Genomic DNA, 18,910 nt, shown 5'->3' with positions numbered 1-18,910 from the left:
ATTAAGCTCCTGCTGTTCCTTTAAAAAGTGGGTTTAAAATCCCTGTGGTCAGTTTAAAAAAGATAAAAGTTTAAAAGTACAAAATGAATTTCAGGATCTTCACAGACCAACTTCTTTGTATTTATAAGCAGCTGAAATCTGGGATTCAGCAGGAATGGAGACAGATTCCTGTGAAAAACTGCAAAAATCAGTGTCTTAAAGCGTTAAAAAGAGTCATTAAAGGAAGCTGAAGGGAAACACGACTCTGGAGCCACATTAACTGAGTGTGTTGATGCTTCAGAGTCTACATTTGTTCCTGTTTTATTAGATTAATTAAGTTGGTCAGTGAAAATAATTTCTTTGGACTCATTTTTGTAAATTAAGCTTGAAAAAAATTAACAAATTATAGATTTAAGTTGTTCTTTTTTGTTGTTTTATTTTATAAAATTTTCCAGAATGACTTAAAAGTTTCTTTCTAAACGCATAAACCCCTTTTTTTTAATCGTTATTCTTACCTTTGCTTTCAGGGCGTCATGCGGAGATGAGAGTTGAACTTCTGAGCGCGCACAAGCACGCGCATACGCGTGTGTTCGGGTGTGGGAGTGACTCCCTGATATAAAACCTGAGCCGCAGGGCCCAGAGAAGTTGTGTGGACAGTCTGTGTTTCCTAAAGAAATCTGAAAAACGCCTCCAGCCGGACCACCATGATGTTCCCCTGCAGCGCTGTGCCGCCGCCTCTCTACCCCGGCTTCCTGCATCCTCCCGCGGGGATCTCCTCGCCCCTGAACCGATCACTGCCCTCCGGCTTCTTGGTGGAGGACCTCCTCCGGTTAAGCCAGCCTGTGGGCTTCATCCACCGGACTTTCTCCCACAGAGGTTCCGGGGACATGCTGCCGCTCAACCCGGGGCCCGGCTCCTCTCCTCGGCTGTTGGGTCCCGGCACCGAACGGTCCGCCCTCCAGAACTCCGGGGAGCCGAATCGGAGCAGCACCGGGTCTCCGCACACGGTCTGCGCGGACGCCGGCTACCTTAAGTTCGGAGTCAGCGCGATCCTGGCCCCGTCCACACGGACCGGTGAGTCACTGACTGATGCTTGTCTTTTATTTGCATAAAAAATAGTTTAAATTAACCTGTAATTTGGTCCATAATCCATCATAGTGTTTCATCATCAAACTTGTGTTTTATGTGATAATTATCATTAGAAAAATCTAATAAATGCGGTTTAGTTTAAAAGTATAAATAAAGGTTCAGGACAAAGATCAGTGAAATATATCTGATAAAAGGATGTTCTGTTAGTTTAAACTGGTCAGAATATTTATCATTATTTAAAGGTGAAATAAAGGAGATGTGAGAATTTAATGTTTAATTATTGTTTTTTTTTTAATCTGGCACAGAAAGCACTGATTTAATCTCACATTTTATGAGCCGATTGCATGTTTTCTTCAAGTTAAAACTCATTTAACGAGTTAAATAAATGCACCAGAAGCTGAAATGATGTGAGCCCGTTTTTCTCCAACAGTCCAGAGTCTGCAGGCGAAGTCGCTGCCGCTGCCTTTCTTTGATGGAAGCTTCCATCCATTCATCAGAGCCTCGTATTTCTCCGGTAGGTGATGCTCGCCGTCCTCCTTTAATCCTTGAAATATTCTTCTTGTGATACACAAATAGACCTGTTTCTGTGTGAAGTTCTTCCTCCTCCAGGGTCTGATCTCTGATCAGCTCAATCGACAAAAAACTGAATCATTTCATCTTTCAATCGTTGTATTTCTACAAAAAAATGGGACAAATTTGCGGTTTAAACTTTGGGCTGAGGAAACGCACATTTTTCCATGTTTTTAATGAAAATAATCAGCAGATTGATCAGGAATTAAACTGATTAGGATGTAATTGTGGTGCGTTCACAGTCAAACCCCAAGAACAACTTAATAAATGGAGTCAAATGATTAAAAATGGCAGCAAATGGTCCATTTGAACACTAAAAAACATCTGCAGTCATCAATAAGTTACTTTCTGCAGCTGAGTTTTGCTTTTATTCGTGCTTCTGTGAAATGTTCTGGTGCTGAAAGGTTTGAAACGGGTTTGGATCTGAGCCTGAACAGGGTGAACCGGGTCGTTCAGTGGAGTTGTTTCACCTGGTCGGGGTTCAGGTGTGCGTGTCTCTGGACTCTGAACAGATCAGAGTATTTACACATTTATATTTATGATGATTTACACACACATATATATGTTTTTAACCCGTTTTGTTTAGCGTGGTTCTGTTGGCTCACTTTCTGAGTGTGTCTGGGATTAAACGACATAATCTTGGTCCTGCAGGTGTCCAGATATTCACCTGAAGAGAAAAGGTGGAGTAACATGACTCCTAAAAATCTGAACTGCAGTTCATTTAAGTCTTTTTTTTCCTGAAATGTTAATAATTATGAATCCATCAGCTGGATACTGAAAGAACTGATGGTGTTTTTTCTCATTTTCTTCACTAACCAACTCGATTGTCTTTATAAAACTGAACCAAACGCAGAATCTGCAGCAGAAACACTCAGTAAAAGCTGCTCCAGACTCATGTTTCCATCCTTCAGCTTCCTTTAATGACTCTTTTTAAAGCTTCGGGAACTGAGTTTTTCACAGGAATCTGAGTCCATTCCTGCTGAATCCCAGATTCCAGCTGCTCAGCAGTCCCTGGTTGCTGTTGTCTGGTTCTCCTCTTCATGATGCTCCAACATCTGCAGCAGGAGACAGATGTGGACTGCAGGCAGGCAGCCGAGCTCACACACTCTGTGTGTCTGAAGCTGCTGGAAGTCCTGCAGAATGAGGTCTGGCATCGTCCTGCTGAAAGAACCACAGAAGTCACCTTGATGGCAGCATCTGTCTCTGCAGAACTCCAACATCCAGCTGTGCATCAGTGGTACCTTCACCCAGATGAAGCCCTCCATGCCATGGACTCTGCTGCAGCCCCAGACCATCACAGACGCTGGCTTTAAACCTTCCTCTGAGAACAGCTGGATGCTCTTTCTCAGCAGTTTTCCCCAGAAGCAGCTGAAACGTGGACTCATCTGCCCACAGAACACGTGTCCACTGTCTTTCTGTCCCTCTGAGATGAGCTGGAGTCCGGAGAACTGGGCCGTGGTTCTGCTCAGAGCTGATATATGGCTTCCTCCTGGTGTGATGCAGCTTCAGCTCACATTTCTGGATGCAGCCGTGGACTGTGTTGAGTGGAAATGCTTTTCCCAGCTCCTCCTGAGCCCATGTGGCTGTATGGATCATGGTGGCCTGACGGTTTCTCCTGCAGTGCTGCCTGAGGGCTCCGAGCTCATCCAGCAGGGCTTTCTGTCCTTGGCCTTTCCACACTGAGACTTCCCCAGACTCCCTGAATCTGTTCCCAATATTCTGCTCTGTAGATGCTGAAAGACCAAAGTTCTTTCCAGTCTGACTCTGAGGAACATTTCCTGAACTTATTGATGATTCTCTGATGGAGTTTGGCCCAAAGCGGTGAGCCACGACCCGTCCTTGTTGGAGAGGCTGAACCTTTGGTGGAAGCTGCTTTTATACCCAATCCTGACACCCTCACCTGTCAGCAGGTAACCTGCTGGTTGGAGAAGCTCCAGAAGCTGTTGCTGTAGATTCTATAAACTTTCTGTCTTTCTTTGGCTCTGGAACAACTTTCACTGAGTGATTTTCTAAACAGAAAGAAGTTTATCAGTAAAGAAACTGAACATTTTGGCCATTTTTTTGGTCTTGTGTCTGTTAAATAAAGGTTCAAACTGATAAACTAATGACATATTTAGTTTTTTGCAGGTAACCTGCTGCTTGGAGAAGCTCCAGAAGCTGTTGCTGTAGATTCTATAAACTTTCTGTCTTTCTTTGGCTCCAGAACAACTTTTACTGACTGATTTTCTAAAAAGAAAGCAGTTTATCAGTAAAGAAACTGAACATTTTGGCCATTTTTTTGGTCTTGTGTCTGTTAAATAAAGGTTCAAACTGATAAACTAATGACATATTTAGTTTTTTGCAGGTAACCTGCTGGTTGGAGAAGCTCCAGAAGCTGCTGCTGTAGATTCTATAAACTTTCTGTCTTTCTTTGGCTCCAGAACAACTTTTACTGAGTGATGCTGCAGCAGATTCTACTTTTGGTTCAGTTTCAAACTGATAAACAGTTTTTTTTTTTAATCTTATTTCTCTCCAAACCCAGAACAAAATGATTTACTGACATTTTTATGTCTTTTAATTCCGCTTATATTCGCAGCAGATAAGTTCTTAATAAGCTTCATTAGCTCTTCCTGGAGCTGAAACCAAAGTCCAGTTGTTCTGTCTAACCTTTATCTTCACCTGTGAGTTTCTCTGCAGTTTCTCTGCCTTCTGATGACTCTTCTGCGACTTTACATTCAAAGAAACCTTGGTGTGTGCGATGGGAATCCCTAGAATCAGCTCCGCCAATTTGAAGGCCTATTTAGCGGGCGCACTGACTGCTGACATTATCACCAGTTGTCCTAATCTACAAATTAGTCCAGTTTGTTCCGCTCTAAATAAATTAGCGCCGTTTGTCACGGTCTAAATGTGAGGCGGGTATCTTCCCAGCTCAGGAACTCGGCGCCTCTTCACGCGCCATCGTTTTCCCACCAAACCCCCTCCGCCGGCCCACAAAGCGACCAACACCGTGACCAATTGGAGCCAAAGCCACGTGCACGCGCACGTGCACGCACACACACACCTCAGTTAGGTACGTTTTTCACAAGGTCTCTGTTAACCCTCACAGTGCAGGTTCATTTCTCTGCGTTTTCATACTTCTTTTCATCTTATTCACTCATAAATGTTTTTTTTCTAAAAATCCTGTGTCTTTATTTTCGCTTTTTAAAGTTATTTGACTTAAAATACCTCATTTTTTTTATTTCAAGGTCTCATATTTCCACACGGACACTTATTTTAATCTGAAACATCTTCTTTTCTTTAAAGTTTTAACCAGTTTCTACTTTACTTTTTCACGTCTGCATTTATAATAATTATAAATAAATAAACTGTGGTGATTTACATTAAATAGAATAATATAATATATATACATCCATTTCATTTGGTCGTCCTTGACTAAACGTTAAAGTTAAATAATCTCACGTACTTTCCACGAAAATTCTCCAATATTTTGTTTGTTCTTTTGTTTCCAAACCTGCCTTCAATATTCTTTGTTTAAATGAATTTTATTTTTATTTTTAAGCTATAATATATGATCAGAAAGTTGGTTAAAGGATGTTTTTTTTATTTTTAAGCTATAATATATGATCAGAAAGTTGGTTAAAGGATGTTTTTTTTATTTTTAAGCTATAATATATGATCAGAAAGTTGGTTAAAGGATGTTTTTTATTTTTAAGCTATAATATATGATCAGAAAGTTGGTTAAAGGATGTTTTTTTTATTTTTAAGCTATAATATATGATCAGAAAGTTGGTTAAAGGATGTTTTTTTATTTTTAAGCTATAATATATGATCAGAAAGTTGGTTAAAGGATGTTTTTTTATTTTTAAGCTATAATATATGATCAGAAAGTTGGTTAAAGGATGTTTTTTTATTTTTAAGCTATAATATATGATCAGAAAGTTGGTTAAAGGATGTTTTTTTATTTTTAAGCTATAATATATGATCAGAAAGTTGGTTAAAGGATGTTTTTTTATTTTTAAGCTATAATATATGATCAGAAAGTTGGTTAAAGGATGTTTTTTTATTTTTAAGCTATAATATATGATCAGAAAGTTGGTTAAAGGATGTTTTTTTATTTTTAAGCTATAATATATGATCAGAAAGTTGGTTAAAGGATGTTTTTTTATTTTTAAGCTATAATATATGATCAGAAAGTTGGTTAAAGGATGTTTTTTTATTTTTAAGCTATAATATATGATCAGAAAGTTGGTTAAAGGATGTTTTTTTTATTTTTAAGCTATAATATATGATCAGAAAGTTGGTTAAAGGATGTTTTTTTTATTTTTAAGCTATAATATATGATCAGAAAGTTGGTTAATGGATGTTTTTTTTATTTTTAAGCTATAATATATGATCAGAAAGTTGGTTAAAGGATGTTTTTTTATTTTTAAGCTATAATATATGATCAGAAAGTTGGTTAAAGGATGTTTTTTTATTTTTAAGCTATAATATATGATCAGAAAGTTGGTTAAAGGATGTTTCTTTTAATTTTTAAGCTATAATATATGATCAGTAAGTTGGTTAAAGGATGTTTTTTTCATTTTTAAGCTATAATATATGATCAGAAAGTTGGTTAAAGGATGTTTTTTTCATTTTTAAGCTATAATATATGATCAGAAAGTTGGTTAAAGGATGTTTTTTTATTTTTAAGCTATAATATATGATCAGAAAGTTGGTTAAAGGATGTTTTTTTCATTTTTAAGCTATAATATATGATCAATAAGTTGGTTAAAGGATGTTTTTTTTATTTTTAAGCTATAATATATGATCAGAAAGTTGGTTAAAGGATGTTTTTTTCATTTTTAAGCCATAATATATGATCAGAAAGTTGGTTAAAGGATGTTTTTTCATTTTTAAGCTATAATATATGATCAGAAAGTTGGTTAAAGGATGTTTTTTTATTTTTAAGCTATAATATATGATCAGAAAGTTGGTTAAAGGATGTTTTTTTATTTTTAAGCTATAATATATGATCAGTAAGTTGGTTAAAGGATGTTTTTTTATTTTTAAGCTATAATATATGATCAGAAAGTTGGTTAAAGGATGTTTTTTTATTTTTAAGCTATAATATATTATCAGAAAGTTGGTTAAAGGATGTTTTTTCATTTTTAAGCTATAATATATGATCAGAAAGTTGGTTAAAGGATGTTTTTTATTTTTAAGCTATAATATATGATCAGAAAGTTGGTTAAAGGATGTTTTTTTATTTTTAAGCTATAATATATGATCAGAAAGTTGGTTAAAGGATGTTTTTTATTTTTAAGCTATAATATATGATCAGAAAGTTGGTTAAAGGATGTTTTTTTATTTTTAAGCTATAATATATTATCAGAAAGTTGGTTAAAGGATGTTTTTTATTTTTAAGCTATAATATATTATCAGAAAGTTGGTTAAAGGATGTTTTTTTATTTTTAAGCTATAATATATGATCAGAAAGTTGGTTAAAGGATGTTTTTTTTATTTTTAAGCTATAATATATGATCAGAAAGTTGGTTAAAGGATGTTTTTTTATTTTTAAGCTATAATATATGATCAGAAAGTTGGTTAATGGATGTTTTTTTCATTTTTAAGCTATAATATATGATCAGAAAGTTGGGTAAAGGATGTTTTTTTATTTTTAAGCTATAATATATGATCAGAAAGTTGGTTAAATTATGTTTTTTTTATTTTTAAGCTATAATATATGATCAGAAAGTTGGTTAAAGGATGTTTTTTTTATTTTTAAGCTATAATATATGATCAGAAAGTTGGTTAAAGGATGTTTTTTTTATTTTTAAGCTATAATATATGATCAGAAAGTTGGTTAAAGGATGTTTTTTTTATTTTTAAGCTATAATATATGATCAGAAAGTTGGTTAAAGGATGTTTTTTTATTTTTAAGCTATAATATATGATCAGAAAGTTGGTTAAATTATGTTTTTTTATTTTCAAGATATAATATATGATCAGAAAGTTGGTTAAAGGATGTTTTTTTTTATTTTTAAGCTATAATATATTATCAGAAAGTTGGTTAAAGGATGTTTTTTTTATTTTTAAGCTATAATATATGATCAGAAAGTTGGTTAAAGGATGTTTTTTTCATTTTTAAGCTATAATATATGGTCAGAAAGTTGGTTAAAGGATGTTTTTCTTCTAATACTTACATTTTTTGTCCCTATTCGGTGCTTTTAAAGCTGCGAATAGGTTCAAACTGCCGTTTCTCTGAAGTATTGAAGGTTGTCATTAATCTAATTCAGCCCTTTGATTTATCCATATCTTTTTATTCATGCATGGAAGTGTTTTTATGGCCGATTCTTTTCTTCTCAGACACTGAGCCTGTAAATATGTGCAGTCTTTTAATGGTTTTGTATTTTCCAGATGATGTCTGGATATTTTCATCACATTTTTTTAAAATATAAGAATAATTTTTCTGAGAAATAATTTTGAATTAAACAGCAGATTAGAAAAGAATATTTAACCAGAACTCCAGAGTTCTGCAGGAAATCTCGTAGAAACTGTTTCACACATATTATATCTGATAAATTCACATATTTAACTATAAAACGACCTCTGAATTATGTAATAACTGGTTTATTTCCAACATATTTGCTCTCAACATCTGCAATCACTCACACATCCACGTCTGTGAGGCTGTGAAAACTAAAGCTTGAGTGAATGTTCTCAAACAGTCCTGACCTGCCTTTAATGGGCCTGTAATATACTGGCCTGTCGACAGCCTTTTCCACTCAATTCATTACAACACAATCACCTTTCTTTATGCATTTGCAGCCTATACAATCCCCCCTTCATGCTTCATTAGAGGCAGTGTGAGCCGCTCTTTGGAGAGCCCGTCTCATTAGCATAGCCTCTGTTTCCACTGCTGGACAAATTGGGCTCTTCAGCATCAGATTTGAGGCAGAACGGGGATATTATGAGGAGCATCGGGGAGCCTGTGTGCTCATTACAGAGACAAGGAGGGACTCAAAACGCCGACAAACGTGGAGGATAATCACATGACAAAGTTCACAAGACCTCACGCTAAACCAGCGTCCAAGTTTCTCACATATAACCGCAGATACAGAGCGGTGGCTCTGAAACACAGAGCTGTTCCTGCGTCTTTAAACGCAGCTCTGAGGCCAGCAGAGAGTCACACCTGCAGAAAACAGCACCGAACAAATCAAACATCTGATCAGATATCTCTTTTGCTTCGTCCCCCAGCCTCCTCCTCCTCCGTGGTTCCTGTCCCGGGAACCTTTTCTTGGCCGCTCGCCCCCCGGGGGAAGCCCAGGAGGGGCATGCTGCGGCGGGCGGTGTTCTCGGACCTCCAGAGGAAGGCCCTGGAGAGAACCTTCCAGAAGCAGAAGTACATCAGCAAACCGGACAGGAAGAAACTGGCCGGCAAACTGGGCCTGAAGGACTCACAGGTACGCGACAGAGAATCCTCTTATAAGACTTACAGTGAATCATTTTATCCAAAGACTGGTGTGGGATCAGCCCCAACATGTGCAGATTAACGGACTTTATACGAAGAACTTATTGTACAAGCTCAGGTTGGCTGCCCCCTACTGGATCACATGTGCAATGCAGAAGTTTCCCATTTTTTAGAATTTAAATCATCACTTTTATGATTTTACATTCTGTAAAATAAGGCTAAATATCGGTAGGTAACATTTAACCTACTTTGGACATTTAGAGTCGATGCTGGCCCCTCGTAGGACAAAAAGAATTGTGCTTTTCTGTAGTTTAGAGCAACCAGAGCAAAATGGATGATTAGAATTTAGATTTTATTGAAGAAAAGCTTCAGTATGTGCATGAATACATGGATGGATGGTCATCAGACGGGTGCCAGTGTTGAGAGGCTAAAACATGAGCCTGTTACATGTTTTATGTCAGCTTCAGTGCTCCAGTTTTAACACATCTTAAGTTCAGAGGTCAAGCTCTCCACCAGCTTTCATGAAATTCAGCTCTGTACTTTCTGTATAATCCTGCTAAGCTTCAGCGGTGGAGGAACAAACCTCTGCAGATTCAAATCGAGCTCATTATCTGTCCGTGACACCTTGCTGTTTCTGCATCCTGAGCAGGTGAAGATCTGGTTTCAGAACCGCAGGATGAAGTGGAGGAACTCCAAAGAAAGGGAGCTGCTGTCAACGGGCGGCTGTCGCCAGCAGACCCTTCCTACCAAAACCAACCCCCACCCGGACCTGACCGACGTGGGCAGCACCTTCTGCCAGCAGCTGAGGACTGCGGCCGACAGCCAGGAGTCACACCTCCACCACCTCCACCACCTCCACCACCACCTCTCCTCTCCATCAGAGTCCAGCAAACAGTCAGAGTCTGACAGTGAAGAAATCACAGTGTCATAAGAGGTCCACGAGGAAGGATTCATCCCAGAGAGCGGATGGAAGTCGATCCAAAGTGCCTGAATCTGCTCTGTACATAGATGTATTTACCCCCGTGTTTCTGTACAGTGTTTATATGGAGCTCCGTATGTCTTAACACAATAAGCAGGCCATACCGAGCCGATCTAGATTTAATATTTGTAGACTGAAATGATGCTAAAATATTCAAAATGTTCTTTCCGTACATATTTGACATTTTGCTTATTTTCTTAAATAAAACTTAAAAGTCTCATTTGCTTTTTTTCTTTTCACACCACAGATTTAAACATCTGAAAACTGCTCGATCTAAGTCATTTTCTACATAAATCCACGGTGGAAAGTGGAAATAGTTCCCAATAGTTCCCCAGAACCAGTGACAAAGATGATTAAACTGAAAGAGAAAGAGCTCATCGTGGATGGGAGAAATGTGTTAAAATCAGAACTATAAATCTTTTGGCTTTGATGGTGAGCTTTACACCTTCCACTTGCAGCTGAATCTATGCTGTGAGCTTCAAACAGTCAGCAGAGATGCACACAGATCCTGATGTAAACGTGCGTTAATATCAGTGACAGAGAAGAGATGTTTGCAGGTGCAGCGTTCAACCACAGGGGGGCGCTCTGTGTCAGACAGCAACGTTTTCCTGCAGTGTTTACAGAAGGTTCCAGCAGGTCAAATCTAATCATTTCTGGCACTTTGCAGTCTCCTGTTTCAGTGAGATGAAACCACTTCTTTTGAAAACCTGCAGATGAGCTGGTCGTACCTGCACCTGTGAGTCCGTGACGGTCACCGCGTTCCTCCGTGTTTCTCTGAGTCGGGATTGGCTGCAGTGCCCTGGATGGTGTCTCTGATTCTCTGTGCGTCAGCCTGCAGCGCTTCATTGTGAGGCTCGAGCTTCAGAGCAGCTTCGTAGTCCTGGAGTCCTGAAAACAAGTCACAGGTGGATCAGCTGACAGAAAAAAAAGAAAAGAAAAAGCGCGCTGCTCTGATCAAAGCCAAAGTACGTAAGAATAAAAGTTAAACCAATGAAATCTGTACACTGCCAAGTCCAAAAGAAGCAGAGAAATACAAATATTATGTGAAGAAGTGATGCTACAAGGTGGGAAACATGGACCTTTCCCAACTTTGTGGAACAGGGTTAAAAGACTTCTGAGAATTGTAGATTTAGTTCTAATCAAAAGCTTATTAGAACAGAAAAGTTGGTTTAAATCCTTCAGAACAAAATACATTTGGGTCTAAAAGAAACACCAAACCTTCAGCATAGAGCTGCAGCTGGCAGAAAGCAGATCCTCGGCGCACGCTGGCTCGGGCCCTGGCGGCAGCGTTGGCGGCGACCGCCGGAGTCAGCAGGTCGAGTGCCTGCAGACAAACACCAGGTCTGATTTTGAAACATGAACCTGGGTGAAGTTCAAATAAAGTAAACGTGTATTCAGAGCAGAAGTGTGGCGGAGTAGCAGCAGGATTTACTGTCTGTTAGACTGGATCAGGGTCTCTGATGAGGGACTGATGCCCTCATCCACAGCAAAGACTGAAAGTATTCTACAGGTGACACATCATGAAATAAAACCCTTTAGCAGCAGCTAACGCTAACAGCTTAGCTAATGAAGATGGCGTAACTTCTAAGGAGTTACTGCTGTTCCTTTCTGAAAGATGAACATTATTGTTCCCACATTACTTTGTTAGCTGAAGCTAACGCTAACAACTTAGCTAATGAAGATGACGTACACCAACTTCTAAGGAGTTACTGCTGTTCCTTCCTGAAAGATGAACATTATTGTTCCCACATTACTTTATTAGCAGCAGCTAACGCTAACAACTTAGCTGATGAAGATGACGTACACCAACTTCTAAGGAGTTACTGCTGTTCCTTCCTGAAAGATGAACATTATTGTTCCCACATTACTTTGTTAGCAGCAGCTAACGCTAACAGCTTAGCTATTGAAGATGACGTACACCAACTTCTAAGGAGTTACTGCTGTTCCTTCCTGAAAGATGAACATTATTGTTCCCACATTACTTTATTAGCAGCAGCTAACGCTAACAGCTTAGCTAATGAAGATGGCGTAACTTCTAAGGAGTTCCTGCTGTTCCTTTCTGAAAGATGAACATTATTGTTCCCACATTACTTTATTAAGTGAAGCTAACGCTAACAGCTTAGCTAATGAAGATGACGTAACTTCTAAGGAGTTACTGCTGTTCCTTTCTGAAAGATGAACATTATTGTTTCCACATTACTTTGTTAGCAGCAGCTAACGCTAACAGCTTAGCTAATGAAGATGACGTACACCAACTTCTAAGGAGTTACTGCTGCTCCTTTCTGAAAGATGAACATTATTGTTCCCACATTACTTTGTTAGCAGCAGCTAACGCTAACAGCTTAGCTAATGAAGATGACGTACACCAACTTCTAAGGAGTTACTGCTGTTCCTTTCTGAAAGATGAACATTATTGTTCCCACATTACTTTGTTAGCTGAAGCTAACGCTAACAGCTTAGCTAATGAAGATGGCGTAACTTCTAAGGAGTTATTGCTGTTCCTTTCTGAAAGATGAACATTATTGTTCCCACATTACTTTGTTAGCTGAAGCTAACGCTAACAGCTTAGCTAATGAAGATGGCGTAACTTCTAAGGAGTTATTGCTGTTCCTTTCTGAAAGATGAACATTATTGTTCCCACATTACTTTGTTAGCTGAAGCTAACGCTAACAGCTTAGCTAATGAAGATGGCGTAACTTCTAAGGAGTTATTGCTGTTCCTTTCTGAAAGATGAACATTATTGTTCCCACATTACTTTGTTAGCTGAAGCTAACGCTAACAGCTTAGCTAATGAAGATGGCGTAACTTCTAAGGAGTTACTGCTGTTCCTTTCTGAAAGATGAACATTATTGTTCCCACATTACTTTATTAAGTGAAGCTAACGCTAACAGCTTAGCTAATGAAGATGGCGTAACTTCTAAGGAGTTATTGCTGTTCCTTTCTGAAAGATGAACATTATTGTTCCCACATTACTTTATTAAGTGAAGCTAACGCTAACAGCTTAGCTAATGAAGATGGCGTAACTTCTAAGGAGTTACTGCTGTTCCTTTCTGAAAGATGAACATTATTGTTCCCACATTACTTTGTTAGCAGCAGCTAACGCTAACAGCTTAGCTGATGAAGATGGTGTAACTTCTAAGGAGTTACTGCTGTTCCTTTCTGAAAGATGAACATTATTGTTCCCACATTACTTTGTTAGCTGAAGCTAACGCTAACAGCTTAGCTAATGAAGATGGCGTAACTTCTAAGGAGTTACTGCTGTTCCTTTCTGAAAGATGAACATTATTGTTCCCACATTACTTTGTTAGCAGCAGCTAACGCTAACAGCTTAGCTGATGAAGATGGTGTAACTTCTAAGGAGTTACTGCTGTTCCTTTCTAAAAGATAAACATTATTGTCCCCACATTACTTTGTTAGCAGCAGCTAACGCTAACAGCTTAGCTAATGAAGATGACGTAACTTCTAAGGAGTTACTGCTGTTCCTTTCTGAAAGATGAACATTATTGTCCCCACATTACTTTGTTAGCAGCAGCTAACGCTAACAGCTTAGCTAATGAAGATGGCGTAACTTCTAAGGAGTTACTGCTGTTCCTTTCTGAAAGATGAACATTATTGTTCCCACATTACTTTGTTAGCAGCAGCTAACGCTAACAGCTTAGCTGATGAAGATGGTGTAACTTCTAAGGAGTTACTGCTGTTCCTTTCTAAAAGATAAACATTATTGTCCCCACATTACTTTGTTAGCAGCAGCTAACGCTAACAGCTTAGCTAATGAAGATGGCGTAACTTCTAAGGAGTTACTGCTGTTCCTTTCTGAAAGATGAACATTATTGTTCCCACATTACTTTGTTAGCAGCAGCTAACGCTAACAGCTTAGCTGATGAAGATGGTGTAACTTCTAAGGAGTTACTGCTGTTCCTTTCTAAAAGATAAACATTATTGTCCCCACATTACTTTGTTAGCAGCAGCTAACGCTAACAGCTTAGCTAATGAAGATGACGTAACTTCTAAGGAGTTACTGCTGTTCCTTTCTGAAAGATGAACATTATTGTTCCCACATTACTTTGTTAGCTGAAGCTTTCTGGTTGAACGGTTCTGTTCTGTGACTCGGACAACCTGCAGCTGTGTGGATAAAAAGATTTTACAGACCCGAGAGGCGTCCTCGATGGCCTTGTGAAGGTTTCTTAACTTCAGGTGGCAAGCAGCCCTGTTTGAATACAGCGCAGGGATCTGTCTGTTGAGCCTGATGGCCAAGCTGTAGGCGTTCACCGCTCCCAGGTAATCCCCCGCCGCAAAGCACTTGCTGAAGGAAACGGTCGGTTCAGTGATTCTGATGCCGGGAAGAGTTGGTGCTGGTAAAGATGTGATTTCACTCACTTTCCTTTGTCCTTCAGCCAGTCGGGGTTCCTCTCCTCCTCTGTCAGGTCCTTCAGCTCTTCAGCAGCTGCACTGACGGCTCGTCTCGCTTCAGCTTGTTTTTTGAGCCACTGGTTGGAAAAAATATAAGGTTTTTGATAGTGTTAAAGAGTAATTCCAAATGTTTGAAATGAATAAACTCACCTCTTCCTCCTCTGGCACGCGGGACTCTCTCAGGGCTGTGGGGAAAACTCGTGGGGTGAATGTGATCTGGATGCTTCCACTGACTCTCGGGGGGGGTCGGTTGGCTTGTTTCTTCTTGCTCTTGGTGTCACTCTGACCTAAACGCAGGAGCATGTTCATTAGAATCCACCAGTGTCTGAGCAGATTAAAGGGGAACTTAAAGGGATATTTTTAAACCTGAAATACGTTCATCTACTCACTGAGAACAGTTTGGTGAAAGTCGGCGTCCTTCGGAAGATATTTAGATAACTGGAGATCCACATATAGATTCTGGAACGAAGATGGCACCGTTGTTTGTGGCTGGCCGTCTACCTCTGCTACCTTTTCTGTGTATTGTCCTGTTTTTATCGCTTTTATCTCGTGAAGTGGCATCTTTACTGGTGTATGATTGCCTGAGGCTCTTGGGGATCCGCGATTTTGTGGACAATTTGCCGATAGGGCAAGACCACCGCCTCCTGTTATGGCGTCTGTACTCTCTCACCTATGGCGTCTACCTTGTTGGTTACCACGCAACAGCCGTCGCAGAAGACAAGGAAAGAGAGGTGGAGTAATATGCCGGCTGAAAGCTCAATTGGCTTCGTCCTCCACGTACAACGCTCGCCAAATGTTGTTTGGTCTCTCCAGTGATTACGCCGGCTACGACATCCGAGGCTCCATGGATTACTCCTACCGATGGTTGCTGCTGGCTGTACCAGACTCCGGGTACCCACGTCCCTGTCGCCGGGTCGCACTTTTTCTAATAGCTCTGTTAGCTCATAGCTCTGTTATGTGGCTACTTGCAGCTATAGGAGAGCTAACAGAGGGATTTCTACACAGGCACTCTACTGGGCCCACTTCATCCACACGCCCCCCTGCAGCACAGTTTATTCACTCCGGTAAGAACGTCCATCGTACTCAAAGTCGTCAAAATCTGATAAATATCCTGCCATGTTGCACAAAACTATCAGCAGCAAACTCTGTGTGAAGTTAGCCGACTGTCACAGAGCACGGAGTGAATAAACTGTGCTGCAGGGGGGCGTGTGGATGAAGTGGTCCCAGTAGAGTGCCTGTGTAGAAATCCCTCCGTTAGCTCTCCTATAGCTGCAAGTAGCCACATAACAGCAGCTATGAGCTAACAGGGCTATAGCACACGTTCATTCATTCATTCTTCTTAAAGTATTGGTGAAATAAAGACAGATAATGCCTTATTTAGAGGCTCTAAGCGCCGTTCACTCCGTTATATGGATCTCCAGTTATCTAAATATCTTCAGAAGGATGCCGACTTTCACCAAACTGTTCTCAGTGAGCAGATGAAGGTATTTCATGCCAGAAATAAGGTTTAAAAACACTGGAGTTCCCCTTTAACATGAAAATACTCACCCAGTTTGTCCCCTCTGAAGGTTGCCGCTCCATCTTCTTGTCTCTCTGTGCTGCCTGCCTGGTGGTTCAGACTTTCCCTCCGGCGGAGCTTCAGCTGGTCTTCCTCAGCTTTCTGTTTCTGCCTCAGCTGCCATGCCACCAGCTCGCTGGTGGTTTTCTCTCGCTCTGCATCCTTCATCTGTTTAATTCTGTCTCTCTCATCGTTTTCAAGCTGATTAAAAGTCAAACACTTGGGTTCAGTCCTGCTGCAGTAGCTTATTTAACAGATTTCTGGTGGTGAAACACTTTCTGATTGATGTGAGCTGTGGTGTTACCTTCATCGTCGTCTCCAGAGCATATTTTTTCTCTGCTTGCTGTTTCTCTGCTTTTCGTTTGGACTCTGAGGAAAGCTTCTGCTGGTGTTTCTCCAGAGCTCTTTCTCTGATCTCCCTCTTGGTTTCTTTATCATCTAAACACAAATCAAACTTTACTTCATCAGAATATTTAAGGCTCAGATCACATGCAAAGGTGATGCGAGGACACCCAGCAGAGTCCTTACTTGTAGTTATCATCAGGCTGTCCCAGAGTCCGCTGGTTTTCTTTGACAAACTGAAAACTGCGACTCCATTTCCAACCTTTGCTGTGCTTTTATCATCATCGACGGGTTCAAACAGGAAGGCCTCAAACAGAAATGGAGGGAAATGCACCTGTGTGGATGAAAAAAAAGGCGAAAACTGTTAGAAGGAAAGCACCAAATACCTTAACAAATTTCTGAATATTCAGAAAATCTGTTTCATCACAGAGGAAGCGTGAATCTGGAACCAATCTGTGTTTTTTCTCTTATATAGAACCAGAAAAATGACTGAAGATTCACTTTTGTACAGCTGCTACCAGAGAATCTTTCTGAATTCTTGTGTAAAAACAAGGGATACAGAGATTTATTCGCATTATATTCAGCTACTTGACGACACGTCTCTCATCAGCAAAAGAAACAACATCAGCCAATGATAGTGGGTGATATTCATTTGGTGTGTCCTCCCATTTCTTTAGCTGCATCTATGAAAAACAGCAAAGAAAACACAGTTTGACAGACAGAAAATAGGATTTCTGCAGCAACAAGGTGATTCCCAAAGAGCTATTAGCTGATAACTTGGCATATCTCAGCATGGTGTGCAGTGTGTCCTTAAAACATTTGAGGAAACTGGACAAGTGGAGGACAAAAGAAGAAGTGTCAGGCCTAAAAAACTATCTACAGCAGATGAACAGGATCTGAAAGTGATGTCCTTAAGAAAGAGGAAAAAATCCAGCTGTGACCTGACAGGACCTGAGAGATGCATCTGGACCTTCAGCTGATCCATCTACTGTTGGCCCAAGCCTCATCAGAAATGGGCTCCATGGAAGGGTGGCTGTCAAGAAGCCATTCTTAAGGAAGGGAAACAGGGAGAAAAGGCTGAGCTGTGCCAAATGACACAAGAAGTGGACTGAAAATCAGTGGCAACAGGTCTTATGGAGGGATGAATCCTCCCCAGAGCCCGGACCTCAACATTATTGAAGCAGTGTGGGATCATCTGACAGAGAACGGAACAAAAGGCAGCCCACATCCAAAGAAGAGCTTTGGGATGTCCTTCAAGAAGCCTGGAGAACTATTCCTGAAGACTCCTTAAAGAAATGACAGAAAGCTGGTCTCAGAGGGTTCCGGCTGTGTTGGAGAATAAAGGAGCTCAGACCAGAGATTCACTTTAAAGCTGCTGAGAACTGATAAAAAACTCTGTTTCTGCCTCATTTAGCTGCTGTTTGTATATTTAAGAATGTTTAATATCTAATTTCTTTCTGACATTTCACGTTCAGAATAATTTATTGCTTGCTCCATTGATAATTTGATTATCCTAGCAGTAAAAACCTATTTTTTGATAGTTTATTCTGTTTTTTCTATATTTCTGTTTTGGAAACTAATGCAAAGTTTCAGAGGTTGAGGCAATATTTACATATTACAACAAAATGTAACACTAAAAAAATATGGTCTTAATATCAGTATAAACCTGCAGAAGTTCCACTTTCTCTCTTGTTTTCTAAAGTTTTTGATCTTGACGTATCTAATGTGTTGAACTGAAGCCGCCTTTTCTTTAAAATCTACTTCCGGGAAAACAAAGATGGCGGCTAACGGAAGTAAAACAGCGGGATCGTTAACGTGTTTTTCGTGAACACAAGATATATTTCTTACTTTTATTTTGTTTATTGAGCCTTTAAATATTCTATAATTCTGTACCGAAGACGGTAAGTTGTGTTAAAATAGATCAATTCGATGTTATATTAGTTTTATTATTTATTATTATTAGTTTTTTGGCCGGATGTAACGCCAAATCTGCCACGGAACTGGCATCAATGTCTCGTGTGCGTGCCGTGCGTGTGTGAGACATACATATATCTATGAGTGAAACCATAGACATATATATAATATGAAATAACGCACACTGACTGACTATTTGCTCACTTCACCTTCAGGTAGTCGTCTGTTGACACTATGTCCACTTTCCCGGATGTCGCCCCTTTTAACGGCACGCTGATATAGACCGTGGAGTCCGTCTGGGTCCACGTGTGGTCCGTCACGTGCAGTGGCATGTCGGGCTCAGTTTTATGTGCACGTTCCAGTAAATTATGTCGTAATAAAACCTACTTGATTTCAGGTTAAAAACTTCTGCGAGTCCTGAACTCTAACACCGTCTCCCACCGTTATGCGTCATGTTGCTATGGTGATCTGGGCACTGTGCTGCCTTCAGGTTTGTTGGAAAATTGTTTTTTCTTTTCTAAAGTACATGCTGCAGACGTGAGTTAAATGTGGATATTATGTTCTTGCTTAGACGTATTTGAAGCTTTTTTTTAACTGTTAAACTCTCTTTTTAAAGGTTTAAATGTGTCAAAATATTTTA

At 39.6% G+C, this 18,910-nt stretch overlaps 2 protein-coding genes across 2 annotated transcripts; one reads left to right on the top strand and one right to left on the bottom strand.

Moving 5' to 3' along the window:
- Positions 1–683: 683 nt before the first annotated feature.
- Positions 684–10,210, top strand: LOC140307741 (homeobox protein DBX1-B-like). The gene is made up of 4 exons (XM_072386731.1): positions 684–1,053; positions 1,499–1,582; positions 8,854–9,059; positions 9,717–10,210. The coding sequence occupies exons 1-4, from the start codon at positions 684–686 to the stop codon at positions 9,996–9,998; spliced, it is 942 nt and encodes a 313-aa protein (XP_072242832.1). The 3' UTR covers positions 9,999–10,210.
- On the bottom strand, positions 9,944–18,602 carry dnaaf4 (dynein axonemal assembly factor 4). The gene is made up of 9 exons (XM_072386732.1): positions 18,480–18,602; positions 16,543–16,690; positions 16,319–16,452; positions 16,005–16,215; positions 14,607–14,743; positions 14,424–14,533; positions 14,196–14,349; positions 11,265–11,370; positions 9,944–10,934 (listed from the first exon to the last, which is right to left on the bottom strand). The coding sequence occupies exons 1-9, from the start codon at positions 18,600–18,602 to the stop codon at positions 10,798–10,800; spliced, it is 1,260 nt and encodes a 419-aa protein (XP_072242833.1). The 3' UTR covers positions 9,944–10,797.
- Positions 18,603–18,910: the final 308 nt, after the last annotated feature.

Source organism: Leuresthes tenuis, unplaced genomic scaffold, assembly GCF_036924035.1.
Source record: "Leuresthes tenuis unplaced genomic scaffold, fLeuTen1.0.hap1 SCAF_5, whole genome shotgun sequence".
Classification (NCBI taxonomy): Eukaryota; Metazoa; Chordata; class Actinopteri; order Atheriniformes; family Atherinopsidae; genus Leuresthes; species Leuresthes tenuis.
This window is presented reverse-complemented; position numbering and strand designations above follow the sequence as displayed.

What these genes read in the sequence shown, in the direction of transcription:
- LOC140307741 (XM_072386731.1), top strand. Translation starts at nt 684, where the DNA reads ATGATGTTCCCCTGCAGCGCTGTGCCGCCGCCTCTCTACCCCGGCTTC. An exon ending in CAGAGCCTCGTATTTCTCCG is followed by an intron (nt 1,583 to 8,853) that starts GTAGGTGATGCT and finishes TTCGTCCCCCAG; the next exon opens with CCTCCTCCTCCTCCGTGGTT. An exon ending in TGGGCCTGAAGGACTCACAG is followed by an intron (nt 9,060 to 9,716) that starts GTACGCGACAGA and finishes CATCCTGAGCAG; the next exon opens with GTGAAGATCTGGTTTCAGAA.
- dnaaf4 (XM_072386732.1), bottom strand. Translation starts at nt 18,602, where the DNA reads ATGCCACTGCACGTGACGGACCACACGTGGACCCAGACGGACTCCACG. An exon ending in GCGTGCCAGAGGAGGAAGAG is followed by an intron (nt 14,534 to 14,606) that starts GTGAGTTTATTC and finishes TTTTCCAACCAG; the next exon opens with TGGCTCAAAAAACAAGCTGA. An exon ending in CCATCGAGGACGCCTCTCGG is followed by an intron (nt 11,371 to 14,195) that starts GTCTGTAAAATC and finishes GTTTGTCTGCAG; the next exon opens with GCACTCGACCTGCTGACTCC.